The sequence below is a fragment of the Castor canadensis genome, chromosome 12 (assembly GCF_047511655.1).
Source record: "Castor canadensis chromosome 12, mCasCan1.hap1v2, whole genome shotgun sequence".
Classification (NCBI taxonomy): Eukaryota; Metazoa; Chordata; class Mammalia; order Rodentia; family Castoridae; genus Castor; species Castor canadensis.
Window position 1 is genome coordinate 129,040,498 of NC_133397.1, and position 15,946 is coordinate 129,056,443.

General features: G+C 38.9%; 1 protein-coding gene across 10 annotated transcripts in view; it reads right to left on the reverse strand.

Moving 5' to 3' along the window:
* The window catches only part of Ccdc18 (coiled-coil domain containing 18), an 88,735-nt gene that overhangs the window by 7,254 nt on the left and 65,535 nt on the right, over positions 1-15,946 (reverse strand). For 6 of the 10 annotated variants that reach the window (XM_074050970.1, XM_074050967.1, XM_074050966.1 and 3 more), the window contains 7 exons: positions 13,730-13,893; positions 13,158-13,371; positions 9,572-9,671; positions 7,948-8,064; positions 6,907-7,050; positions 4,920-5,123; positions 2,179-2,316 (listed from right to left, as the gene is read on the reverse strand). In XM_074050970.1, coding sequence (XP_073907071.1) covers positions 2,179-2,316; positions 4,920-5,123; positions 6,907-7,050; positions 7,948-8,064; positions 9,572-9,671; positions 13,158-13,371; positions 13,730-13,893 — 1,081 coding nt within the window. The remainder of the gene's footprint in view (positions 1-2,178; positions 2,317-4,919; positions 5,124-6,906; positions 7,051-7,947; positions 8,065-9,571; positions 9,672-13,157; positions 13,372-13,729; positions 13,894-15,946) is intronic. The other 4 variants (XM_074050968.1, XM_074050969.1, XM_074050971.1 and 1 more) reach the window with 4 other exon arrangements.

Below are 15,946 nucleotides of genomic sequence, written 5' to 3' on the forward strand. Positions count from 1 at the left end.
TGGAGACCCGTTGGGCAGAAGTTTGCAAGACCCTGTCTGAAAAACAAACTGAGGAAGTAGAAGGACTGGGGCATGGCCTAGCAAGCTCAGGGCTATGAGCTGAACCCCCAGCACTGCCCAGTAAGTAAGTAAATAAATAAAATTACTGAACCCCTTTTCAACTCTTTTGCTGTAATACCATATCCTATTATTTTATTTATTTATTTTTTCTGTTTATTTTTATTTTCATATTATTGTACTGGGAGAACATTGTAACACTTACAAAATATCCTAGTTAAATTTACCCCCTTCATCATTCTTCCTCTTATTTTATTTGGAAACAACATATATACTTTAAAAAATAAGTCTCTGTCAACAATCACACGGAAGAAAAATTTATTTTTATGTCATATATAAAAATATTAGTACCAAACACTAAATAGCCACACTAGAACCAACTGTCACAGTTTACGTGATGTACTATCTGCTTATAAATGATTTCAGGTAGTTTATGAAAGTAAAAGTAAAAAACCGGACAATTATATATAAAAACAGATATGTTCTCCCTCATATGTGGACATTAGCTCAACGGCAAACACAACAAGGGGATTGGACTATGAGCACATGATAAAAGTGAGAGCACACAAGGAAGGGGTGAGGATAGGTAAGACACCTAAAAAACTAGCTAGCATTTGTTGCCCTTAACACAGAGAAACTAAAGCAGATACCTTAAAGCAACTGAGGCCAATAGGAAAAGGGGAACAGGTACTAGAGAAAAGGTTAGATCAAAAAGAATTAACCTAGAAGGTAACACCCACGCACAGGAAATCAATGTGAGTCAATGCCCTGTATAGCTATCCTTATCTCAACCAGCAAAACCCCTTGTTCCTTCCTATTATTGCTTATACTCTCTCTACAACAAAATTAGAAATAAGGGCAAAATAGTTTCTGCTGGGTATTGGGGGGGGGAGAGGGAGGGGGCGGAGTGGGTGGTAAGGGAGGGGGTGGGGGCAGGGGGGAGAAATGAACCAAGCCTTGTATGCACATATGAATAATAAAAGAAAAAGGAAAAAAATATATATATAAAAACAGAATAGAGTCCATATAATACTAAGGTGTAACATTTGAGATGGAGTAATTGTCACCGATGCCCAACAGCTAACACCAGTAAATCTCCAAAGAGCCCAAAAGCATCCACATGTGTCTCTTGGCCTGAGAACTAGATTCAGGTCACAAGTGTGTTTTGTTTGGCAGGCGCAGTGTTTTCAAGAGATCTGAATGTAAGTGCATTTAAGCAAGAAATGGTTACAAGCCTTGCTACCAAACTCCCTCAAAAGGACCTTAATTCAAATGGATTTGCAATCTTGTCATAGTGAAAGATGCTTCATTAGCATCAAGCTTAATAAGTAGTTTACTGAGATCATACAAAAGACTGGGGTAATAGCTTCAAATGTAGTTTTTAAAAAGATAAACAATATACTATTCTAATTGATAATACTGCTTATTTGTTATAAAGGCTCAGGATGGATGATAAGAGGGTTCTAGAGCTACCTGTTATCTAGCTTACTATCAAAACAAATGCTGGAATTCACAGAGCATTGTAAAGCCACGTCACGTGAAACTGTTTGCATGGGTCACCAAATATCTTAAGGTCTTGGGGTCTGAGCTCAGCTCCTTGCTGCTCTGCCACTTGATGCCTCAGTTTTCAGACAGAGTCTTAGGCTCTTTTCTGGGACCTCTGCCTCCAAGCAGCTGGGATTACAGGTGTATGCCACTGCTGACTTGTTTTTGGAGGTTTTTTGAGACACAGTCTCACGAATGTTTTGGCCCAGACTGGCCTCAAACAGTGATCCTCTTATCTCCACTTCCTGAGTAGCTGGGATTTCAAGCATGCACAACCACACTAGGCCTCCAGTTCACTTTTTACAAGTGCTACTTTATAATTGATAAAGATGAGCCAGACTCTGGTTAAGAACTTTATATACATTAATTCACTCAATCTTACCACAATTCTAAATCCATCTTAGACAGAGAGGTTAAGTAACTTGTCCAAGGTCAGACTTCAGTGGGGCTACTGTGACAAATGATCTTTTTTGGTGGCACTGGGTTTGAACTCAGGACCTCACACTTGCTAGGCAGGCACTCTACCACTTGAGCCACTCCGCCAACTCTACTGTGAGAAATTAAAATTTTCCTTACCTCCATGTGGTAGGCTTCTTTGAGAGAATCTACTTCTGAGGACAATTTCTTGATTTCTGCTTGCATTCTTGCTTCCAAGTGAGCCTCACGCACTTGAGATGCCCCCAGTTCTTCAGCTAAATGATTGCCACGAGCTTCCTAACAATGACACATTGCATAATGCTATGTGGACTGTTTACTGTAGCTACAGCTTGCTACTACAGTAAACTTATGCAGTGTGTTAATGGAAGTTAGCTAATCTTTTATGTAAACACATATCCCAAGTTAACGTACTAAATGGTACACTTTAAAATCTAGACATTTCAGAGACAACCAACAGGGAAATATAAGTTACTGCTGGCCACCAAAGCTTCACTAACCAGAGCCCCATGGTGCTCAACTCTGCTAGGTAATCATCTCAATTTTGCTGTGCATTTTTCCCCACCAGATACATTGTTTGCCTGTCAAGAATAAATTTGGCGTGGTTTTATCCAAACCTATTCATGCTAGTTAATGCAAGGTGCACTTGTGATTCTAATTATGTATTTCTGTCATATATGGTAATCCCCCCTTAAGTGAAAGAGGTTTTGCTTTCTGCATTTTCAGGGACCTGAAGTCAGTCACAGTCAAAAGTAGTAAATGGAAAATCATAGAAATAGACAATTTATATAAACTTTACATTGCACACTTTTCTGAGTAGCGTGAAGTCTCATGCTGTCCTGCTTCATCCAGTCCAGTCAGGAATCATCCCTTTGATGACATCCACACTCAGTTTGCTACCTGCCTATTTAGCCAGCAGTCATCTTGGTCATCATGATGCTGTAGCACTTGGACACCTCATCTATGCAAAAAGAAGCTGTAAAGTACTATGTGCACAGGCTCAATAACACCTGTGGTTTCAGGTGTTCACTGGGGGTCTTTGGAATGTATCCACCGTGGATAACAGGGACTACTGTATTACAAATGCTGGCGAGAAACACAAGCAAATGCAAAGTTGTTATGTGAAAACTAAGTTGTGGGTTTTGAAACAACTCAATGAGTGGGTCACAAACATTTGCCACCAATTGGAAATAGACAGAACAGTAGTAAAATACTGTGAGAAATGCCATAAAAATATAACATGTTATACTGATTTACAAATGTTTTAATTCTTCCTTTTCATTAGAGAAAGTAATATAAGCAATAGACAGTGTACCATGAGTATGAAAGACTAAGAAAGACTAAGAATTTTAATGAAATGACTCATATAAAAAGAATCAAGGTTTGGCCCAATCAAAAGATAAACATGAATCTATACTTAGTTTGAGACTAAAATATTTTAAAAACCTGTCCCTTTCTAGCGGTGACAACCTCCTGCAAGAACTCTGCACCTGGCTCAAAGCCCACTTCTAGTTCACACATATGACATGCTGACGATGCCGTGAAGCCCATGGCCAGTAGTCACGTGTGCGATGGGTCCATGTTTGGGGCTCCATTGCCCCCTGCCTGCCTGTGTGAGGAAAGGCAAGGCTTCCACAGGACTAAATGCACCAAATCAAGAGGAGCAGGAAACCCCCTGATATTCACATTCTGGATATTTTAACTCACTTTTGGATTAAGTGAGCTCAGTTTATCAGGTAAAATCAGATGTACCATACTTAGATAAAAGTAGATAGCTTCCATTTTCTGTACAGACAGCCAAATATCCAATATATCTTTAAGAAAAAGTTCTTATATATCCTTTATTAGTCTAATCACCCAGAAATGTGAATAAATGGTTAGGTTTATCCAAACTTAAGGTAAAAATATTTTAACTTGATTCCTATGCTGATTAGTAACCATAACAGAAAGGAGAAAAACCACAAGAACTTTTCTGGAATATCGATAAACACATTTTTCTACAGGGCTAAGAAATTAGCCTAAGTTTATCAAGCTAAATACTTTTAAGACTCACTAGGCTCTGGGGAAATAAAATTCACATCAGCACTCTTGCTTTTTAAAAGCATGTTCCCAAGGGTTCTAACTGTAGATTTCCCAACAGTTACAACTTTTAAAACTTTTCATAAGAGTGGCTACAAATGTAAAAACTACTCAGAAAAGATTAGCTTTTTTTTTTTTCCAAGACTCACTTCAAAGTCTAAAAGTGCCTTATTTATTTAATTTTTTGAGACAGTCTCAAAAAAGGCTGGCCTCAGACTCACTCCATGGTCCAGATCTTAAACTCAAGATCCTCCCTCCACCTCCAGAGTGCTGGAATTACAGGTGTGTGCACCACTCCCAGCTAAAAGTGCTTCATAACTCAATTTATTGAGAGCCAATTAGTGCGGCTGAAATTCAGTTCTGGAGGACTGTCTGGTTATATCACAAAGTTTTTAAAATCTAAATATAATGAAGTTAACCTTTTTCTTTTAAAAATTGTGCTAACATGTGCATAACATAAAATTTACTTTTTTGGTTTTGTTTTGTATTTTTGAGACAGGGTCTCTTGCTGAAGGCCTAGGCTAGCTTCAGCATATGATTCTCTTGCCTTATCTTCCCGTGTGCTGCGATTACAGGTATGAACCATGACACCCAGCTCTACCATTTTAGCCTTTTTTGAGGGTGGTGGTGCTGGGGTTTGAACTCAGGGCCTTGCACTAGCTAGGCAGGCACTCCACACTCAGTGCCTCCAGCCCCCATTTTAAAGTACACTTTTCTGACATTAATACAGTTCATTTTTGCAAGATGTACACAATACCAGTAAGGTTTCTCAGAAATGCACAGCTATTTGGGAAAGAAATTACTTTTTCCTTAGAGAGCTGCTTTATCTCCTCCAGCTCAGTAGAAAGCCTTTCCACTTCTCTCTGAGCTTGCACTTGTTGACGACGGGCCTCCACCAGCTCAGTGTGCGAGTTCTGCACCTGCTCCTGGGTTAGTCTCAATTCTTGCCCCAAATCTAAAGCCTCCTTGTACTGAGTGGCAATGTACTGTTCTTGCTCCTTTATAACCTGGAAAGCACAAGGTATTTGTAGGTTTCAAAATGAAATATGTAGTTATAACCTATTTCTTATTCTGATTTATTTTTCAGTAAGTAGATTTCTGCCTCCCAACTAAATCCCTATAAAATTTAACTTATGATGAGTATCACCCACTGTGAAACTGGTATTGAGGAACAAACCTTTCTTTGTAATAAAAAATGAAAAAGAGGGTGGGGAGAGGGCTGGGGAAGACAACTGGGCGATGTAGATAATGTGTGAGACTAATCGGAGTTGTCACTGTGAATGCCCACATGATGAATGCGTCCTAACAAAGAACCACAGAAAAAAGAACTATGATGAATCCAGGAATTTTTTTTTTTTTTTTGGTACTGCAGTTTGAACCCAGGCTTGCACACACACTAGGTTATTGCTCTACCACTGAGCAATATGCCCATCCAGCCCTTTTTGAGACAGGGTCTTACTAAGTTGCCCAGGCTGGCCTCGAACTTGAGATCCTCCTGCCTCTGCCTCCCAAGGAGCTGGGATGATTACAGGCATCACCACCATGCTTGCCTGGAACACTCTTTTTTTGTTTTTGGTGTTACCAGAGTTTAAACTCAGGGCTTTGAGCTTGTTAGGCAAGTGCTCTACTGCCTGAGCCATGCTTTTAGCCCCTGGGATGCCTATTCATATGTTTTGCATGACTTTCATATATCAAGCTGTATAATCCTTTATCACTATGAATGTAACATTTATGAAAGACTATGTAACAGAATAAAGAGAAAAAATAATTCATTTGATTATTTGTGTCAGCATGGGGATTCTACTTGCTTAGATAATTAAAACCACCATTAACTACCTAGCTGGGTTATGGTCCTGACCTTGTTCTTTGTAAAGGTAAAACTTGTCACCGGGCCTACTAATCCATCTGAGATGTTTTTACATTACTTAGTTAAATCCCTAGGGAAGTATAGATTGGTCAACCTTAGTTTGCAAACCCCAAATCCAAAATATTCCAAAAACTAATATTTTGAGTACCAACAAGCCACAAGTGGAGAATTCCACACCATGAAACTGTTTCATACACAAAATTATTAAAGATATTGTATAAAATTACCTTCAGGCTTTGTAATTCAGGTATATATAAAATAAATGAATTCTGTGCTTAGATTTGGGTCCCATCACCAAAGCATCTCATTATGAGGGCTGGAGTTGTGGCTCAAGTGGTAGAGTGCCTGCCTAGAAAGCACAAGGCCCTGAGTTCAAACCCACCCCCCTCCCAAAAAAAAAAAAAAAAGAAAAGAAAAGAAGGAAAGTTATATCCTTTAAAGCTCATAGAAACAAGTTAACCTTTTAAAAAGGCAGGTGGGTTGAATGGGCTCACCAGTCCAACTTCCTCTGGAAACACAATGCACCTGGATCAACAGTGGACACTACCATTGCCAGTCTATTCTCTCTTTCTCTGCATGGAGTTCCTCAAGGGCGGAAGACTCCTTATGAACATCTGTATCTTAACTCTATCAGTGACTACATACTGACCAGGTAAGCATGCACCGTAAATTATGATGTAAGTTCATGGTACCAAAGGCAGGGAATACAGAGACAGATAAGGCATTGTCCTATCCCATACCTGAACCAGCACAATGAAATACTTTTAAAGGTAGAAGAAACTAATTGCATCTGGAAACAAACAGGCACTACAGCACCTACAGCATGGTTTCTGCACATTAAAGCCAGATAGTTTTAAGACAAAGAAACATTTCACTCTTGGGAAAATACTGCTTTTTCCTAAGGTGGGAAATCATTTGCTTACACTTTCCATTTCTTTCATCCTTTGTTGTGTCCTTTCAGTTTCCTTTTTCAGTTGACTTATCTCCTGTTCATTTTGTAGTGTCACAAACTCTTTTTCTCGAAGCTGTTCTTTGGTATTTTGCAATTTTTCATTTAAACTGTCTGTCTAAATTTTAAACAATGGGCATTATTAACATAAAAGAATATAATTTAATCATAGCTATGTTCTAAGTAAGTCAAAATTTAAACACTCAGGTGTAAAATATCTAACAGCAGGCCAAGAGCAGTGACACATGTGTGATCTTAGCCCTTGGGAGGCAGAGGCATAAGGATCTTGAGTTTGAGGCCAGCCTGGGCTATTCAGCAAGTCTCAAAATAAGATAAAATAAGATACATTCCTAAAAACAAAGTAGAAAATGCATTTTTCTTAAGACAGCCATAATTTGGAAATAAGCATGAGAAGTCCTCTGCTTATTTAGATGCTTATTTAAAATATACTAAAAAGATGAAAGTCTCGATCATGATTTGTATAAGACTAGAAAGTTAGGTATATTAAATGTTACATTACCCTATGAATAATTGTACAGGTAATATATGCATGAGCTAAAAATTGTACTTAGAGAAAACTGTCTGTTCCCACTTTGTTCTTACCCTGGAGACAACTACTTTAGCAAATTTACTTGTAAATCCTTCTAGAAACATTTTATAGAAATCCAGATATGTACATATTATAAGTATATGGACACAATGGTACATGAAAAATTATAATCAATAACATTAAGAGGAGAAAAAAATGAATATTAAGTAGCATGATTAAAATTATGTAAATTTTAATAATATGTATTCTATTAAAAAAAAAAACATAGCTAGTCACAGTGGTGCACACCTGCAGTCCTGGCTATTGGGAGGCTGAGGCAGAAGTATTGCTTGAGCACAGGAGTTTGAGACCAGCCTGAGCAACACAGTGACATCCTCAAAAACAAAAAACATATTATGGGGAGAATGCATACAGTTATGGACTTATTTTTAAACAATTTAAAATACAAAATTTAAAAACAATGACCTGTTTGTTGCACTCTTTAAGCTCCAATTCTGACTTCTCCAGGGCACCCTCCAATTTAATGATTTTTTGCTCCATTTCTCCTCTGTGCTCACGAATAGTCATATCCAAATGTGTGACCTAAATGCAGAAGTAACATTAGTCTTGTTCAATTTTATTCTGATCAAAAATTTGCTTGGTTGGGATGTGCTTTGGATTTTGTATGTGTGTGTATGACTAGGGTTTGAACTCAGGGCTTACGCTTCCTAGGCCTTGTACTGTTCCCCAGTCCTGGAAGTTTTTTATACTGGGGTATAATTGAAAGATAAACTGATCTCAAATAGTTAATTTTTTAAACAGGAAAAAATAATCACTATTTACTAATACTGGGACCTGAGGCTCATGTATCTTTATAGGATCTTATAAGTTATGATTAATTCATGAATGATAAATGTTTCAGACTCTATTTTATGGTGGATAAAACTGCTAAATAATGTCTTCTGGATGTGAGTTTTGTTTTTTTTTTGGTTAAACTGGGGTTTGAACTGAGGACTTCCCACTTGCAAAGCAGGTGCTTTATCACTTGAGTCACACCTCCAGTCCATTTTGCTCTGGTTATTTTGGAGCTGGGGTCTCGAGAACTATTTGCCGGGGCTGGTTTTATTGGCAGTACCAGGGTTTGTACTCACTCGTTACCATTGGAACCATGTTTTCCAGATAGGGTCTGGGGCTTTAGACCACGACCCTCTCGTTTCCCCTTCCAGCACAGGTGGGATTATAGGCTTGCACCGCTAAATAAGTTTTTCAATTCTATTTTCCCCCGATATAGAGTAAGATAAGAGGCTTAGCTACTAAACTAACCCTCACTCTCAAACTCCAGCAGCTGAGCTGGGTGTATAGCTCAGTAGTATAGACCTTGCCTGGCATGCCTGAGACCTTGGGTTCCATCCCCAGGACCACAAAAAAGTAAAAAAAAAGTTTTTCAGCTGGACACTGTGATACACACCTACAATCCCAGCACTTGAAGGGCTGAGGCAAGAGAATCTTGAGTGTGAGGCCAGACCATCTCAAAAAACAAAAACAAAAAGCAAAAAAGTTAAGCTGTGCATGGTGGCTCACACCTGCCATTCCAGCTACTTGGGAGGGAAAGATAGGAGGATCACAGGTCAGGGCAGCCCAGATAAAAAAAAGTTAACGAGACCCTATTTCAACAAACGAACTGGGTGTAGTGGTGCTGATTCTAACCCCAGCTGTTTTTCAGGCTCAGGCAGAGGCCGATCCGGGCAAAAAGCTTAAGAACATATTTGAAAAATAACTGAAGCATAAAGGGCTGGGTTATAGCTCAAGTGGTAGAGTGCTTGTCTAGCAAAGCCTGAGCCCCTGAATCAAAACCCAGTACAAGGGAAAAAAACAAAACCAAAAAAACCCAATGCAGGAAAAACAAAACAAACCAAAACCAACCCCAAAAAACCACTTGCTATGAAATTATCAAAACAGATGTATATATCTAATTTAAAAAATATTTATGTGTAGAGAAAAAATAAGACTACTGTAAAAGGCCCATTTTATCAAAAACTGGTGACTTCTGAATCCCTGTATGATTGTGCCCGAAGAGAAAATTTCATTAAATGTAAGTAAGAAAATTGACCTGAGCTGCTCTCTGCTTCAACTCCCAGTTCCTCTCCTTCAGCGCCTGGTCCATCTCAAGGAGTTCTTGCTTTTTGTCTTCAATCTCCATCTTGCACTCTCTGCAATTCATCAAAGGAAAAGATTAAAGCAGATAGAGGGAATACTATAGTTTTAAAAAGTTAGGTCAGCCAGGTTACTTTTCCTATAAATTAAGAGGATAAAACACATTCAGTTATTTCAGATTAAAAGAACTTGAAGGAATAACATACAAAGAAAATGACTGACAACAAAAAGTTAAAGTTATCAACTAAGCTGATTGTTAAATCACTGGCATGGATCTAAGACTAGCTCAATATAATTTTTTTAAGAGTTCCATGTGTTTTCAGACAGTTCAAGGGAATGTTTGAAAAATCTTTGCTTGCTAAGCAGGCGTTCTTATTGCTTGAGCCATTCTACCACCCCCAGTTGTGATTTTATTACACTAGAATGAGGTACTTATTTCTTCCTTGGTATCCCTGATATCATTGTTCAGTCAATGGCTATTAATATTTCTTTAAGTAGTACTTGTTCATATTCTTCTAAAAGTATCAAGAGTTATAATATAAGGCTAAAACTGGTACACATATGTTTTGTTTGTTCTGGGTCTTGCTATGTGGCCCAGGCTGGAATCAAACTCAGGATCCTCCTACCTCAGCCACCATGCCCAATTACTAATACTCTAGGTTTTTTTGTGGTTCTAGGGATAGAATGCAGGGCTTCATGTATGCTAGGCAGGTGCTCTACCACCAAGCTACATACCACCTCCTAAGAACTATAATGAAATTGACAGTAGAGAAAACTCTAGCACCTGTCTATACAAATAGCTGAGCTTCCAAAACTGAACTTAAGATTTCACTGCTTACTTCTTTCATGCATTCAATCACTAACACTGACTTACCAAATATTTACTGGATTCTTCCCATACTCTAAGGTTCTAAGTACTAAGGACTTAGTATTAAGATAAATGTCCCTGCCTCAGGGAGTCTACATTTGAACAGGTCTGGGAGAAAAGATTGACTATAAATGATAAACAATGAAAGAAGAATGCTAAGTCCTATGTCAGAGCATGGGATAGGCTGATGAGAAAGAGATGAGGTAGCTTCTTTAGAGCGAGTAGTCTGATGCAGAAACTTTAAAGTGACAGAGGCCAATAGGAGAAGGGGATTAGGAACTAGAGAAAAGGGCAGTTCAAGAAGAATCCACTTAGAAGGTAACACATTTGTGCATGGAAGCAATGCTAGGAATCTCTCTATATAGCTATCCTTATCTCAACTAGCAAAAATGCTTTGTCCTTATTATTATTTATACTCTCTCTTCAACAAAATTAGATAAGGGCAGAACAGATTCTGCCTGGAAGCAAGGGGGTAGGGGGAGAGGGAGGGGGCGGGGGAGGCAGAAGGAGGGTGGGGGTAGGGGAGAAATGACCCAAATACTGTATGCACACATGAATAAACAAACAAACAAACAAACAAAGAGTGAGTGGTCTGGGAAGAGTCATCCAAGGGAATGTGAAGGGCAAGAAGAAGCTGAGCCACAAACCATAACTCCAGACAAAAGCAGCAGCTATGGCACACGTCCAGGGTAAGAATACACTGGTGAGTTTAAGGACAGTCAGAAGGCCAGGAGCAATGAGAGTAGCATGGAATGAGGTCAGGGAAGCAGGAACCTGACCATGTGGGGCTTTGTTTTGCAGCATAACTGTGGTAAAATACACAGCAACTTAAAAGTATACACTCAGTAGCATTAAGTACATTCACCATGATCTCTTTGCAGTACTTTCTCATCACATCAAAAGGAAACCCTATACCCGTTAGCAGTTATTTTTATTGTCCCTTTCCCACCCATTTTTTTTCTCTTGGTCTAACATTCATAAGGTCCCTCACTTTGCAGTATTTATTAGTATTTTGCTCTTTTTTACTACTAACCATACTCCTTATATGGCTATACCGTGTTTTCTTCACACACTCATGCTGAGCTGATGGGCATTTGGATCATTTCCACTCTTGGGTTACTGTGAAATAGAGATCCTACAACATTTGTGCACGTTTTTTTGTTGGAATGCCTGCTTTTAATTCTTTTGGATACATGCCTAGGAGGAGAATTATTAGGTCTTATGGTAAGCCTGTGTTTAACCTACTGGGGAACCCCACACTATTTCCTACAGTGGACGCTGCCATGTTAGCTTCCCACCAGCAATGTATGGGGATTCCAACTTCTCTTCCCTAGCCAGCACTTGTCATTTTCTGCTTTTTAAAAAAATAGCTGTTTTAATGTGTGTGAAGTGGTATCTCATTGTGGCTCTGATCTTCATAATCAAAGGAGTTAATATTTTATGAATGTTTTGGGAAGCCATAGAAAGTTTAAGTAGGAAAACAATATGATCTGATTCATGTTTTAAATCATAAATTTGTACGTATTCTGTGGAAAATGGATTTGGGGGATATCAGCAAGGAGCACAGTTAGGAAGCCACAGCAACAGACCATGGGAGAGATGAAAATGGCTGTGTTAAAGGGTAATAGAGAAGAGGTCAGGAGAGCAATGGGCTTAGAATAGGCTTTTGAGCTGGATGACAAAGGAGATGGGAAGGGCTGTATCCAGAACCTGGATTCAATCCTGGAGAAATGGTTTGGAAACATCTGACACATCATTTTTAAAGGCACATGGGATTTAACGAGGATGAGCTCATGGATAGGAAAGGGAAGGTTACAGTGAACCCTGGGATAAAACATCCCACCATCTGGGTCATTTTGCTGCAATTCATCCTGGATTTTTTTTTTTTTTTTGGGTAGCAATGGGGTTTGAACTCAGGGCCTTTCACCTGATTGGCAGGTATCTACCACTTGAGCCATATCTCTAGCCCTTTCTTCATATAGGGTCTCCAGTTTGTACAGGACCAGCCTCAGACTGTGATCCTCTTAACTATGGCCTGCATAGCCAGGATAACAGATGCATACCACCAGTCCAACTTATTTATTGAGATTGGGTCTTGCTCACTTTTTGCCCCCACTGGCCTCAAACTGGGATCCTTTCAAATTCCACCTCCCAAGTAGCTGGGATTATAGGCATGAGTCAGTGTGTTCAGCTATCATGGTCTTTATTCCACATTTCATACCTCGTTTGCAACCCTGTTTTCCTTTTTTTTGGATGTGGTTCAAGTAGTACAGTGCCTGATTAGCAAGTACAAGAGCCTGATTTTAAACCCTAGTGCCATCAAAAAAAGAAAACCAACACCAAAAAAAAGGGAGGGAGGAAAAAAATAATACTCAGTACAATAACTGCTCACTACAAAGGGCAATAGTATTATTATGTTGCTATTAGCAACTACTATATGATTGCCCAATCTTTTTTTTCAAACCACTAGTGTAAAATGGTCCAGAGACTGAGGGTGTAAGTACTAGCAACAGTGCCAAGCTGACTTAGATGGAACGTGGCATGGCGGACCAGAACGAGCCTCAGGGACCCCATGGCAGCTGACAAGTGTGGACATATGGAGTCAACAACACCTCTCGCTGTACAACCCGATAACTCTGAGTAATAAAAGACCCTGTTGTACTGTTCAGCTCACCTGAGCTCAGCTGTGAGATCCTTAATGGTGCTGTACTTTTCCTCTAAGGACAGCTGAGCCTTCTGGAGCACATCTCTCAACTCCTGCAGCTGTCTTAAAGTGCTCTTCAATTCTCCATGAGCATTCTGCAGCTCAGTCTCCAGGGCCTCACGTTTCTGCAGGGTTTCTGTTAGTTCAGTTTCAGTGTGGTGCTGTAACTTTTCTAACTCCTTCACTATTAGGACAGAATAATTTTAGAACTATATATAAACTATTTGTTATTAAGAACTTTGCAAATAATTGCAGTTAATAATATCCAATTTTATAGAACTTATAATTATAAATAATTATAATTAAAGTTATCCAATTTCATTCACCTATTAACAGGTGAAATATCGAACACTCTTTGTCCCTTCCGTCCTCACCTCAATTCTTATTCTATTGCTTTTCTTTTTTTTTTTTCTTTTTCTTTTATTATTCATATGTGCGTACAAGGCTTGGTTCATTTCTCCCCCCTGCCCCCACCCCCTCCCTTACCACCCACTCCGCCTATTGCATTTCTTAAGCGCAAACTCAGCTAACAGGATGCTTACCAGCAGCCGTTTTCTTTTCCAGCTCTGTCTTTGTTTGATCGAGGACCATATCTAATTGTGAGAGATGCATTGCTTTACTTTCTCCATCTCGTTTTAGATGTGCTATTTCTTTTTCCATCTTAGACACCTCTTCTTTGTACTGATCCACCTCTAGTTTTACTTGTCTAATCAAAAACAAACAATAGAACAGGTAATTTGGAAGCTTAAAAACCAACAGACTTATCTGCAGGTTATATGACAAGAAGTATCAGTAAAATGTCTAGGGGAATCTTAAATCACCGGTTGTGTTTTTAAAATTCTCCAACAAAAATATTATTGTTTCCATGTCACACAGCACTCAGTACAAATGTGCTACCTGATAATACTTAACAAGGCTAACATTCTTTTCATTCCTGCTACATATAACTTTATAAAGCCTCACATATATTGAAAACATTAAGGAAGGAAGCTCATTTATCTGGAATTTCTATTATTTGAAATAAAGAAGCCAAACAATCACATTATTCATCATAAAGACCATACTACTCACATAGGAGCCAAGGCAGTCAAAAGCTTTTTTACTCAAAGCTTTACAACAAATATCTTTTTTAGCTTTCTTTTCTTTTTTTTTAGTACCTTGGGCTTGCGAGGCAGGCTCTCTGCCTGCCCTCTTGTAGTTTGAAAAGATTTAGTTCAGTGGTAGAACACTTGCCTAGCATGTGCAAGCCCCTGCATTCGATCCCTAGCACCCTGAGAAAACAAAAAGGACTAATGCTGCCTTGATTGTCCAGCTCTCCCTTCTCTGTGGATGAGGAAACTGGACGGCTAATAGAACTAGATGTTAACAGTGAAAGTGAAGGAGCCAGGTCTTCTCACCTTCAGTCACCCTCTGCTTATTCAAATACTGGAACTCCTGTATCTACAGAGAAATCAACTTACCGAGAGGCAGTTCCTTCGTTAGTAACTTAAATTCCAAAGTGATGTTTACTATTAAACTACTGCTACCCTCAATGGTGGGAAGTTTATGCTTCTTTGTGCCAACATATTTGGTCTTCAAAAGAACCTAAAGTGAGTTTTCAAGTAAGACTATTTCTCTCCTAAATGCAGGGGTGGGGTGTAGCTCAGTGGTATGGCATGTACTTAGCATACGCAAAGCCCTGGGTTCAATCCCTTGCACCAAAAGCAAATAAATGAATAGATAAATTCAGTGTCAACAAATTTGGATTTGTTCAAGAGATTTTTAATCTGAAGTCAGTGAGTGAACTTGGGTAAAACTAGCAAGTTCAAACTCTAGTACCATCCCAAAACAAAACAAGACAAACAAACAAACACCAAGGATGTAAAAGGGGACATTTAGGAAGAGGAGGGGGAGCAGCAGGAGGGGGAAGGGGAAGGAGAAAGGATAATGGGGAGGGGTGAATATGGTCAAAAAACAATATGCACAAGTATGAAATGTCATAATGAAAACCATTAAAAATGTACTCCCCCCACAAGAGAGCTACTAGGTGCTAATGACCCCATCCCCTTTTTGTGGTACTCAGGAGCACACACAGGGCCTTGTGCATGCTAGGCAAGCATTCTGCTACTAAGCTACATCCCCAGCCCAGTAACCCTTTTACATTTCTAAACTCCCACATAACAACTTTTACCTGGTCAGTTGGTTTCTAATGTTAGAATAAATCTAAAATAGTTAATTATAAAAGAATAATCAAAAGAGGTTGATGAATAATGAAAAGAGCCAACAGCCTATCAGCATGTTAGAATAACTCACACATAATGATAATCCAACAAAGGCAGAAATTCCACAAAAATGTGTATTTTAGAAAATTTCTTCCAAAAAATGTTTTAGTTTAGTTTGGTTTTAAAGTTTTAGTCTTTGACAGAGATAAAATTCACCATTATTTCTTATTTCCTTGCTGAAGTTGGGTAAATGGAGCATTGCTACAATGTAATAAACATTTAAAAAGCAGAAATGAGACAAGGGTGTCCAGTCTTCCATTTCTGAAGTCAGAAACAGGGCAAAGTAAACTAAATCTTTAGAAAGGGATAGCTGAGACTCCCCTGCTTCTCAAGAAGAAGATTTAGAAATGGGTATCAGAGCAGCAGAGCAATCTAGTTAAGTGCTACCTTTCAGTAATTGTGCAACAAAAATAAAAATACAAATAACCCCCCACAACTCCAGTTTTTGACTCATAATCTAACTCATCTGAGTTTTGGCTTCCTTACTTTAATAATGTC